Consider the following 12368-nt stretch of genomic DNA (forward strand, 5'->3'; position numbering starts at 1 on the left):
TGCTCTCCACGAAAGGAAGGAATGTGGGGGGTAGAGAGAAGAAAAGCTGAAATTAAAGGTACATTTTAGGTTTTCATGAGGTGGAAAGGTAGTTTTTATTGGTTTTTGGTAGGTAAGTTTAAAAGGACTGTGAGATCAACTTTCAAGGTGGTCAAAACGTAGTTGCCAACTTGAAAGAGCTCCCGGGGCACCCGGGTGGCTCAGTCGGCTGAGCGTCTGACTTTGGTCAGGTCATGATCTCGTGGTTTGTGAGTTCGAGCCTCGCACTGGATTCTGTGCTGACAGCGTGGAGCCTGAAGCCGTCTGGATTCTGTGTCTCCTTTCTCTGCCCCTCCCCCACTCGCACTCATACTCTCTCTCAAAAATAAATATTAAAAAAAAAATCTTAGAGCTCCCACCAGCTAAAGATAGAACAATCTGAACATCAAAAAAGAATAATCTCCGTAATACATTAAAAAACACAAAAGACAGGGGTGCCTGGGTGGCTTAGTCGGTTAAGCATCCGACTTCTGCTCAGGTCATGATCTCGCAGTTTGTGGGTTTGAGCCCCACGTTGGGCTCTGTGCTGACAGCTTGGAGCCTGGAGCCTGTTTCGGATTCTGTGTCTTCCTCTCTTTCTGACCTTTCCCCGCTCACACTGTCTCTCTCTCTCAAAAATAAATAAAACATTTAAAAAAATTTTTAAAAATACACAAAAATATATAAAATCGTAATACTAAAACTATATACACCCAACAGGAGAAAAATAAAACCCTATTAGTCACCTTTGGTAAAGGCGGCAGTGGGTAGTAACTCATTATCCATGTAACCGATAAAGAGAAAAGATGAAGCATTGACTAAGTCTTTACTGTAAGGACTCCTTTTCAGGATAACTAAATGATTGGCCTTTTTTTTTTTTAATAAAAGAATCACTGGTAATAAATGAAGAAGAAACAATCAATTTGGACATCTCACATTTTGCAATACCTGATAGTTTAAACAGCTGATCTACAAAGCAATTCTCAGAGGCAGGTAAAATCTCTGGTGAAGTCTGATGGGGAACTCTGTAATGCATGGACCAGCCTAACAACACCAGAACCACTGACCAACCCTAATGTCACCAAGAGAGACAACCGAAATTACAGTAAAAATGCCAGCTCCCAAAAAGTGAACCTGAACCTGGTAAAATATTCAGAGCCAGCCTCTGGTTTACGGGAGAGATGAAGTGGGGAGAACATGCGAAATGGCACCATGCACCATAAGGGGACATGCAGTCTCCGCCAAAGGTGGAAAACCCTAGTTTCTTCAACACTTGAATGGCATTTAAAAACAAAAAACAAAAAACAAACCCCCCCCAAAAAAACAAAAAACAAAACAAAACAAAAAAAACACGGAGGGGAGGTGAACTGTTAACACATTAAAGCAGATTTAAGAGAACAAAGACAATGTGTGGACCTTATGTGAACACTGATTCCAACAAATGAAGCATCCAAAGACATTTAACTAATGGCACTAAGAATTACAGTCACTTTCATTGGGTGTGATGACAGTAGTTCCGTTAAAGAGGAAGATTTCCATTGGTTAGAGATACATTTTGAAGTCTATTTCTTGCCCCAAAGTGAGAAGAAACAGATAAAATATTGATAATTCTGAGGCTCTACAACAGGTATATAGGGTGGATTATTATACTATTCTTTCTACTTTTGTCTATGATAGAAGATTCTCTAACAAAAAAAGTTTAAGATGGCAGAAAGATGATGGGTGTTGAAGCTGGATCATAAGAGTTCATGGCACTATTCCTTTTGTGTGTGTCTATCTTTAGTTAGACCCGTTAAGTTTAAACTGTAAATTTAAAAAAAAAATGTAGACAATCCAAGGCGAATTTTTAAGGAACTGTGGGAGCTGTAAGCCACTCAGAGACTGACCAAGGAAAGGCATCACACCAGGAACAGAACATGGCAGTCATTACGTAGTGATGGCTATAAAACCAGATCTCACTTGCCTACCATCACGTGGATGACAAGGAACACACCAGTCACAGTTCTAGTCACAAATTACCAACGGTGTCGTTAACTCCTTTCATCCTGTGCCACAAGGATGACCCCAGTCTTGTCTGTGAGCAGAGCGTGCCTCTCACCTGGCTGGGGTGGATGAGGTGGTGGCATCTGGTGGTGCATGAGAGGGTAGGGAGGGGGCTGCTGATGAGGCATCATGCCAGGGTGCCCCGTTGCTCCAAGTGGTGCCAGGCCAGGTCCTCCTGAGTGCTGGTGTGCCTGCTGAGGGTTCTGCCCATGCTGCTGCTGTTCCATTTGCTGTCGGGCTCGCAATTCAGCATATTTCAGCTGTTCCATGTGGAAGTTCTGGCGTTCAGTAAGCAACTGCTGCCTCTGTTGTTCTAACTGTTAAGAAAAGGAAAGGAAAGAGAAATGACACCACGAGAGGTTCTCAGGAATGGATGACACACAGGACATCTACCTGATGCCTGAATTCTGTATGCTGTGTCACATATACTGAGTTACACAGCCACCTCGTCTCCTGCAACATCTACAGTGAGGAAAGGCATGGTCTCTTGAATAGCAGATTTCCACTCTGGACACCTGTTACCAAGGTCAAGGTCTTTGTGTTATGTACAAGGTCTGCCTTTCTTTATAACCTTCATCCAGTAGGGTTACTGTTCTCTGGCCCCAGCCAGTACACATGTAATCCTCTGTTTGGCAGGCCTTCAGATATGTAAAAATAGTTTCCATGACTGCTTTAATATTCCCCAGGTGAAACAAGCCTCTCCTGTCCTTTTTTTTTTTTTTTTTAAATGTTTTATTTATTTCTAGGAGAGAGAGAGAGACAGCGTGAGCAGGGGAGGGTCAGAGAGAGAGGGAGTCACAGACTGAAACAGGCTCCAGGCTCTGAGCTGGCAGTCAGCGCAGAGCCCGACGCGGGGCTCGAACCCACGAACCGCGAGATCATGACCTAAGCGAAAGTCGGACGCTCAACCGACTAAGCCACCCAGGCGCCCCTCTCCTGTCCTTTTAATAGTGCACTCAACTGCTAAAATTTCAAGTCCACACAACCTTCGCAGGGACTCTTTGCTGGACATGATATTTTGGTTACTATTTTATTTTCTTTAATGTTTTATTTATTTTTGAGAAAGAGACAGAGTGTGAGCAGGGGAGGGGACAGAGAGGGAGACACAGAATCCAAAGCAGGCTCCAGGCTCTAAGCTGTCAGCACAGAGCCTGACACAGGGCTCGGAGTCACTAGCCATGAGATCATGACCTGAGCTGAAGTCTAATGCTCAACTGCCTAAGCAGCCCAGGTGCCCCTGGTTCCTATTTTAGAACACGACATAGAGTTAAATACTCTGGATAGTGGATGTGGCCTTAGCTGCAAATATACACATTTTTCAATGTGGAGCTTTGGCAATGCCACTGCAAATCTTAGCTTCCAAGTACCCAAAATTATTCTGGGTGACACATTCACAGAATATCTCAGATACCTAAATAAAGATGTGCATGAATCTTGGTTTAAAGAATATAAGTATTTCAATATTCAAAATAATCTTTCTGGGACCCAAGTTAAAATAAAGAGAAATAATCTATTATATGTGCTGGGAAATCCAAAAACTGTATGCCACACAGTTCAGAGGATGAAGCCCACCTTAAATGCTATCAAAATTAATTTGATTCAGGCCTGAAAAAAAAAATCAACGTGAACATGAAAGAAAATAAAAATCCAGATTTTTCGAAGAAGTGTAAAGATTTTAAGGAGGGTTAACATAGATCTGTTTCCTTCTAATAATGTTAAGTCCCACCATTTTCAATGGCAAGATGTGAGTCACTGGGAGACACTTTTAGAGCCTTTTCTGTCCAATACAGCAGCCATAAGTCACAAATGGCTCCTGAGCCCTTGAAATGTGGCTAATCTGAAGTGGAATGTGTTATAAATATCAAACACACTGAATTTCAAGGTCTTAGTATGGAAAACATTTTTTCATATTGATTACATGTTCAAATAATATTTTGTATGCACTAGATGAAATAAACATAATTCACCTTTTGGTTTTATTTTTTATTAATGTGGCTACTAGAAAAATTTTAATGACATATATGGCTCACACTATATTTCTGTTGGATAGCACTATTCCAAAGCTTTTAATAGATTAAAAATATGTAACATTTTAGCTTTGAGTCATACAAATAAATATTGTATATTGTCATTAGCAAAAATGGGTTGGAATATGCATGAGTATTATGAGTACTATTATTAGCATAAGAATATGGGCTGTCAGCAGAGAGCTGTCTGAGGAGAAGACCCTGTGGACCCAAGTGAGAAGCATTACTGGTTATCAGGAGTAGTAACAGGTTATGTTCATGGACAGATGTGGCGCAGGAGGACAGGCCACAGGTACAGGGTGAAAAAAAACATGCATAACCAGATGACGGGGAAGGAAAATGGAGAGAATGGATGCTAAAGGCTATGTCCCACTGGTAAGCTGGCTTGCAGAGAATTTTCCTAGGGAGACCTTCTGAAACAAAATCATCTTGTGAGTGGTTGAGGGTTATCAGGAGGGAGTGTGGCAGGGAGCCACCGTGCTAGCCTCATTTTCTAGGAGGGTGACCTGAAGAGGCTAAAGCCTGGTCCAGTCTCCCTCCTCCCTGTTTGCATAATAAGCAGGGAATTCCAAGCTGTAAAAAGCAAGAGTCCTCTGGAAGTCCAGCTCTGCAAGAAGAAAACATGTAATCAGGGAGTAAGAGGCAGTCTGATAAAAAAAGAGATCTAGAAATTCCAGCTACAGGCCCTATGATTTGCTTTCTTCTAACCATTCTTTCTAGGAAATTTAGGACTTTGCTGAGGTTAGACATCAGAGGTTGCCAGAAAAGGACCTCTATCTATGTTCTTGTCGAGCCACTACTGGTCTAGATGGCTTGGCTGAAGTCCTGCAGTTATGTAAGAACTATGGAATTTAGGTCAAGATCTGCTTTATAAAGAAGCTAAACTGTTACTAGAAGAGATTTTGTCTCTCGGAAGGGAAATTTTAGTCTGCATTGCCTATATCAGTGGTTTTGTTTTCTTTTTAAACCAAGCCAGTCCTTCTTTGGGAGTTGACCTTAGTCTCAAGGTATTAACCTCAGAAAGAAAAATGTGCCCCATTTTCCATATCTGCAACTGTTACTAACCTTAATTATACTATTTTTTCCAGAGCTGCACTTGTCAGTTCAAAACATGGAAGGTAATTAAAAGAAAGTAATTAGAAGAATTAAAATAGATTAAGTGATTAAACACACACTCGAGCGCACATGCACACACACACCCCTGAAAGAGAACCCAGCTTAAACTAAAGCTCCAGTGTGGGCTGAACAGGTCCTCTGGGGTGAGAGCAACATCCAGACAGTGAGCTACAACTCGGCTCTCAGAGGGCTGTCTCTGTTCTGTCACCCACGGAGCAAAGCTCATGGACACACTGTGGCAGAAGAAAGAAGTACCTCCTTGCTGTGGGCACCTTGTTACTCAGTTGGACTAAAGACTGAATTCACTTTTTGGCAACCTGAAACAATGTAAACTGGCAGCTTTTGAGGAGAGTTCCACAGTATGAAGCAAATTTTCAGTGCAAGCAGCCAGTGATTCTACATGTGGGAATCTACCCTAGAAAACTATGCATGTGTGCCTACTAAGGAGTCATTAAAGTACTGGTTTTTGTCTGTCTGTCTTAAAGTTTATTTATTTTGAGAGAGAGAGAGAGTGTACAGGCAGAGACAGAATCCCAAGCAGGCTCTGCACTGATAGTGGATAGAGGATTTTTCTCCTCTTTTCCACTTCAACGCAGGGCCTGAACCCACAAACTGTGAGATCATGACCTGGGCTGAAATCAAGAGTTGATGTTTAACCGACTGAGGCATTCAGGTGCCCCATAAAGTGCTGCTTTTTGATAAAATTGTCTGAGATACATGGAGTTTTAAAAAACAAAACAAAACAGGGGCTCCTGGGTGGCTCAATCGGTTAAGCGTCCGATTTCCGCTCAGGTGATGATTCATGGGTTCGAGCCCCGCATAGGGCTCTGTGCTGACAGCTAGCTCAGAGCCTGGAGCCTGTTTCAGATTCTGTATCTCCCTCTCTCTCTGACCCTCCCCTGCTCATGCTGTCTCTCTCTCAAAAATAAATTAAAAAATTAAAAAAATAAAAACAAAACAAGCTGCAACAATGTTTATTACACAGTCCCAATTATATTAAGAAAAAAAAAAAGTTGGGGCGCCTGGGTGGCTTAGTCGGTTAAGCGTCCGACTTTCGCTTGGGTCATGATCTCGCGTTTCGTGGGTTCGAGCCCCATGTCGGGCTCTGTGCTGACTGCCAGCTCAGAGCCTGGAGCCTGTTTCAGTCTGTGACTCCCTCTCTCTCTGACCCTCCCCTGCTCACGCTGTCTCTCTCTCTCTCCTAAAAATAAATAAAACAAAAAAAAAAAAGAAAAAAAAGCTTTGTGTTCACGTGCACACACTTTATACACACTAAAAACGTTCTAAAGAACACCAAACTATTAAGTGATTATTCCTAGAAATGAAATTGAGGGTAAGAGAGATTTTTTAAATTCATTCCCTTCTTTATTGAAAGTTTTTTTTATCACATATTTTTATCAAAAAAAAAAAAAACCCCACTAAAATAAAAAATAAAAAATAAAAAAGCCAGGAGTGTCTGAGTGGTTCAGTCAGTTAAGTATCCAACTTCGGCTCAGGTCATGAACTCATGGGTCGCTGGTTTGAGCCCCAAGTCGGGCTCTGTGCTGACAGCTCAGAGTCTGAAGCCTGCTTCAAATTCTGTCTCCCTCTTTCTCTCTCCGTCCCTCCTCTCTCTCTCAAAAACAAACATTAAAAATAAACTTTAAAAATAAAATAAAAAGAGGAGTGTCTGGGTGGTTCAGTGGGTTAACTGTCCAAATTCAGCTCGGGTCATGATCTCATGGTTCATGAGTTTGAGCCCTGTGTCCGGCTCTGTGCTGACAGCTCAGAGCCTGGAGCCTGTTTCGGATTCTCTGTCTCCCTCTCTCTCTGGCCCTTCTCACACCTGCACTCTTGTTTCTCTCTCTCAGAAATACATAAACATTAAAAAATATAGGGGTGCCTGGGTGGCCCAGTCGGTTAAGCGTCCGACTTCGGCTCAGGTCATCATCTCACAGTTCGTGGGTTCGAGCCCTGCGTCAGGCTCTGTGCTGACAGCCAGCTCAGAGCCTGGAGCTTGTTTCAGATTCTGTAATTCCCTCTCTCTCTGACCCTCCCCTGCTCACGCTGTCTCTCTCTCTCTCTCTGAGAAATAAATAAAACATTAAAAAAATATATATATATGTATATATATAAATAAAAAAACCAAAACAGTAAAAGCAGAGAAGTTACATGTTACAGATATGGATTTTCTCCTCTTTTCCACTTCCTAAGACTATGGATAAAGCCCCAACAGCATGTAAATAGAACGTTAATGAATCTGTCCATTTTCTTTCGTAGCATCTATCTGCCTCTAGGAAACCCCACACAGGAGCATTGCTCTGAAGACACACGCCCCTCCACATTCAAACTCTGCCTTCCTCTCCTCCTTCACTCCTACACTGTGTATGCAGAAAACAGCCAAATCCAAGCGGAACCTGAACACAAGCGAACACTCTTCTGCACCCAGACACCAAACGCAGATACAGCTGCAAAGTGCAGCCACAGCTCACACAAAGCTCTTCTCCCAACTTCACATGCACACAGCAGGGAGAAAGCATAAAGTGCAACTACACTGCTGGGAATGGCAGGATCAGCTGAGACTTGAAGACTCTACTTGGCCTCAGAAAAAGTAAATAATCACGCCTTCTTTTGAAACGTTTGGGGTCAGTAACCAGACATCCATTAACGAAAAACCAAGTCCAAGACATATTCATTCATTCTTACACCCATGGAAAAGAGCCCCACCACCACGCCTGCTGCCTCCCTGTGTGCCTCTGGAGGCAAGAGGCAAAGGGGCAGCTGGCACATCGTTATTACAGGTCTTTGGTCCTGCTGCCCTGTGTCTGCCTCCTGTTTTCTGATTCAGAACAAAACCCACACAACTGAGTACAGCTTTCTTCATCAAATAAAACTACCTGTAACATAATGGTACATGTCTAACAACAGATTTAATTACATGGCAGGCTATGTAGAGATGCATTACTCCAAATATGCAGAAGACAAAGTTAAATACCCTGGGGTAGGATAAAACTCACTTTCTGGCTTTTTGTTCTTTCTTTTTTTTTTTTTCTAATTTTTTAAAATGTTTTTATTTATTTCTGAGAGAGAGAGAGAGAGAGAGAGAGAGAGAGAGAGAGAGAGAGAGAGAGGGAATGAGCAGNTCAGCACAGAGCCTGATGTGGGGCTCGAACCCATGAACCATGAGATCATGACCTGAGCCGAAGTCGGAACCTAAACTGACAGAGCCACCCAGGCGCCCTTTAATTTGTCATTAAATACAACAAACTTTCCTAAACCTCTGTGCTGACAGCCAGCTCAGAGCCTGGAGCCTGTTTCAGGTTTTGTATCTCCTTCTCTCTCTGACCCTCCCCTGCTCATGCTGTCTCTCTCCCTTGTTCAGAAATAAATATAACATTAAAAAAAAAAAAGTACGTCCTGGGACTACTGCTTGTAGGTAAAGATGAGCAGAAATGCACCTAAAAGTGACCCGATGCAACATGGCAGGCCGAGGAGCACCAGCAGTGAGCTCAAGGCTCTGCTCCCAGCTGACCTGGACCTTCCAGTGGCAACTTTCTTGAGTCATAATAGAGGGATGATAAAACCTTGCATATCTCAGTCTCTCGGTTAAAATGAGAGGAGAATAGCTCATTTTATTTACAGATATAAAGCACTAGAAAAAACAAAGAGCTGAACAAACACAGGTTTGACAACTTTGCTCTGTCACTTATGAACTGTGTTTGGAGGAACATAATGTCCCCCAAGCCCCAGTCTCTCCATCTGTAAGAGTTAACAAAGATTGGCCTTACGTTCCCATCCAGCATTACTGCTGGATTCTTGTCCAGGGAGATTCAAAGCAATCAGGATTTTCTTGCTAATGGCTTCCTCATAGTTTTTTGAAAGATTAAATGAGAAAATCTATATAAAGTGGCTTACACCAGTGACTCGGCCAATAAATGTTTAGAAAGCCAACAAGGGCTTACAAATATTCAGAATCTAATATATATTCAATGTTACTGGTGTACCTAAAGAAAAGGAGGCACAGCAACATTTACTGAACACCTACTGCGTGCTCAGACACTGCGCCAGACACAGGCCACACTCCTCTCACTGGACTCTCTCAACAGTCCTGTGCAGAAATCACAGGTAGAAAAGTAGCCATGACTTTGCTTGCCCACAGGGAAGGGCAGGATAGCAGTGCCTGATGGAGAAGAGGCTGTCTTCACTGTGTCTGACATGAATGGGAGACATTTTGAATTTCGTGGGACTCCCTGGTTCTGAGAGTGAGCCTCCAAGCTGACCTCAACATTTCTACTTCCTAGTGTTTAAACCTCCCCCTACCCTGCTGAACCCTGTCTACCCCCCCAACCAGAGTTGGTGTGTGTAACAAAGAGAATACGGCAGAAGCGAAGGGACAGGACTTCCATGTTTAGGTTACAAAAGACAGTGTGGCTCCCATCCTGGATGCGCTTTCATGTTCTTGCTCTTTGTAGTCACTCACTCTGAGAGAGCCCCTTCATGAGCAGCACCACAGAAAGGTGCACATGGCAGGAGCTGAAGTCCCTGCCAACAACCACGAGAGTCAGTTGGGAGGTGTGAGCTCTGGCCCTGTGGAAATTTAGGAAGCTCACAACCTCATAAGGTTCCAGCCTGAGCTACCCAGCCAAGCTGCCTGCCTCCCAACTTTCAGAAACCACATTAAGACTTGGTTTTCTGTTATCAGTCACTAAGCTTTGGGGTCATTTTCCACACAGCAACAAATAACACAGCTGTGTTCCTGACACTGAATGGCAAGGACTAGGGACTGTCCCACACAAAGAATTTTGCCTCTCCAAATGCTGATTGAGAGAAGGCAGGCCAACCACAAAGATTCTGCGCATAACAACCCCCCGTGGTGGAGAGTGAGCAGAAACGCATTCCCAACGTGGTCAGTTGTGTTGTTTTATTCACAGACTGGCCTAAAATGTTTTATGTGCTCTGATTAGAATTTAGTAGCAAAAATAAGACTCAAGTAAGAAAACTACAGTGCAGTTATATAATTTGAGATAATAATTACTACAAATCCACAATACAAAAAAAATTCTGAAAGGCCAAGTGCAGCCATTACAGTGTAACCCTGGGTGTCTGAGAATCAGAGGTGAGAACTGGGAAGGGGCAGAGGGCAGTGTTAAGCTAATCTAGGTGCCATTTCATTGGGGGTTTAAAGAGTGGGGGATCCCCAGGTTCAACCTCTGAAGGAAAGTAACTTAGAGCAGAGAGAAAAGCACCTTGACAATCCAGACACTGTGCTGTAAGTGCCCAGAGTCATGCCAATCTTCTAGGCTGTTCTGCTTTATGAAGGACAGAAAGGCATCTGGTTGCTAGTGGGAATGACCCAATCATCCTGTGAACCCTGCATGCGCCACCCCATTAAACTAAAGGGTGGACTTTCCACTTCTCTAGCTTCTGACACTGATGCTGGTGTACATTCAATCAATATTCACTGAAACCAGGGCCCTTGATGTGCCAGTTCTGTGTTTACAAAGACACATGATCAATTCTCTCAAAGGGCATACAATTTGGAATGAGAGATGGACACACGAATCAGCACCTCCAACACAGTGTACACGCTCTGTCAGGCTGCTACAACAGGAGATGGGCTGGGCACGTTGTCCAAAGGGGCAGGGCTAAGGGATTTGGAAGTGGGGAACAGAGCCTTACTAGCAGAGGAGCACAATGCACATGGGGGCACACGGGAGGCCTTGAGGACAGCCTGCATGTGGTGTGGTGTGGCTAGAACACAGAGAGTGACAGAAAGGAGACCGGGGTGGCCAGCAGCTCCTAGGGAAGGAGAGGGCTGATGATGTGAGAGATGTTTACAGGTCAGGAAACGGGATGGGGATGGGAGGGGGTGGGTAAGAGAATTACTGAAGCAGCCTCTCCATCCTTCAGGGTCAGAATGCCTGCTGGTCTCAGGACAAAATGAAAATAGGCTGTTTTGTGATAGTTATTGGAATGAGGAATTTGCCAGAGGATGGGATTGGACTGACCACTAAGAAATCGCTAAATAAATACAAACAGGTCCTTAAAAATTAAAACTCTTAAGGTGCCTGGGTGTCCTAGTTGGTTAAGCATCCAATTCTTCAACTTGGCTCAGGTCATGGTCTCACAGTTCATGGGATCGAGCCCTGCACTGGACTCTGCACTGGCAGTATAAAGCCTGCTTCGGATTCTCTTTCCCTCTTTCTGCCCCTCCCCTGCTTGTGTTCTCTGTCAAAATAAATGCACATTAAAAAAAAAAACCTCAAAATTCTTCTGGGACAATTTTTTTTTAAATTTTTATTTATTTCTAGGAGAGAGAGGGATAGACAGCGTGAACAGGGGAGGGTCAGAGAGAGAGGGAGACACAGACTCTGAAACAGGCTCCAGGCTCTGAGCTGGCAGTTAGCACAGAGCCTGACGCGGGGCTCGAACCCACGAACCGCGAGATCATGACCTAAGCGAAAGTCGGACACTTAACCGACTAAGCCACCCAGGCGCCCCTCTTCTGGGACAATTTAATCTTAAGGTTAAATAATCTACCAATGAGATACCAGGATCTCAAATACAGATAAACAAAGTCAAAATAGGGGTGGTTACGTGGTCAAGTCAGTTAAGCATCTGAATCTTGATTTCGGCTCAGGTCATGATCTCACAGTTTCTAAATTCAAGCCCCACATATGGCTCTGTGCTGACAGAGCAGATCCTGCTTGGGTTAGGATTCTTCCTCTCTTTCTCTGCCCTTCCAACTGCTTGGGCTCTTTGTCTCTCAAGATAAATAAGTAGAAACTTTAAAAAAAGAAAAAGTCAAAATAATCAGAACAAGTCCTAGCTAAATCCTCAAATTCAGTCCACTGCTTAGAAAGTTACCAATTCTTCTAGTCAACTCGTTAAAAAAACTAGCCTAGCCGCAGCTGACCTCCACTGTGCAGGAGAGGGAGGAGGACTGAGAGTCTAAGGTTGGACCGGGGAGAGAGTTGTTAAAAGGTATCACAGAAACAAGGCCCCTCACTGAGATTAACTTTCTGGTATTCATATTGAAGAATACAAAAAATCAAGAAAATTCTTTCATCAGACAACGGAGCCATTATTCCTTCTACTCTATTAGTAACAAGTAAGGAATAAAATTAGTCTAAGATGTAACTTCTATAGAGGGAAGAACTGATACTACCATGTACCTGGGAAAAC

The 12368-nt window shown here is 43.4% G+C and overlaps 1 protein-coding gene across 1 annotated transcript in view; it reads right to left on the minus strand.

Annotated features, from left to right (window-relative positions):
- The window catches only part of SMARCC1 (SWI/SNF related BAF chromatin remodeling complex subunit C1), a 172263-nt gene that overhangs the window by 19618 nt on the left and 140277 nt on the right, over nucleotides 1-12368 (minus strand). The window contains exon 26 of the mRNA XM_077777037.1: nucleotides 2117-2378. Coding sequence (XP_077633163.1) covers nucleotides 2117-2378 — 262 coding nt within the window. The remainder of the gene's footprint in view (nucleotides 1-2116; nucleotides 2379-12368) is intronic.

The sequence above is a fragment of the Crocuta crocuta genome, unplaced genomic scaffold (genome assembly GCF_008692635.1).
Source record: "Crocuta crocuta isolate KB4526 unplaced genomic scaffold, BGI_CrCroc_1.0 scaffold77, whole genome shotgun sequence".
NCBI lineage: Eukaryota > Metazoa > Chordata > Mammalia > Carnivora > Hyaenidae > Crocuta > Crocuta crocuta.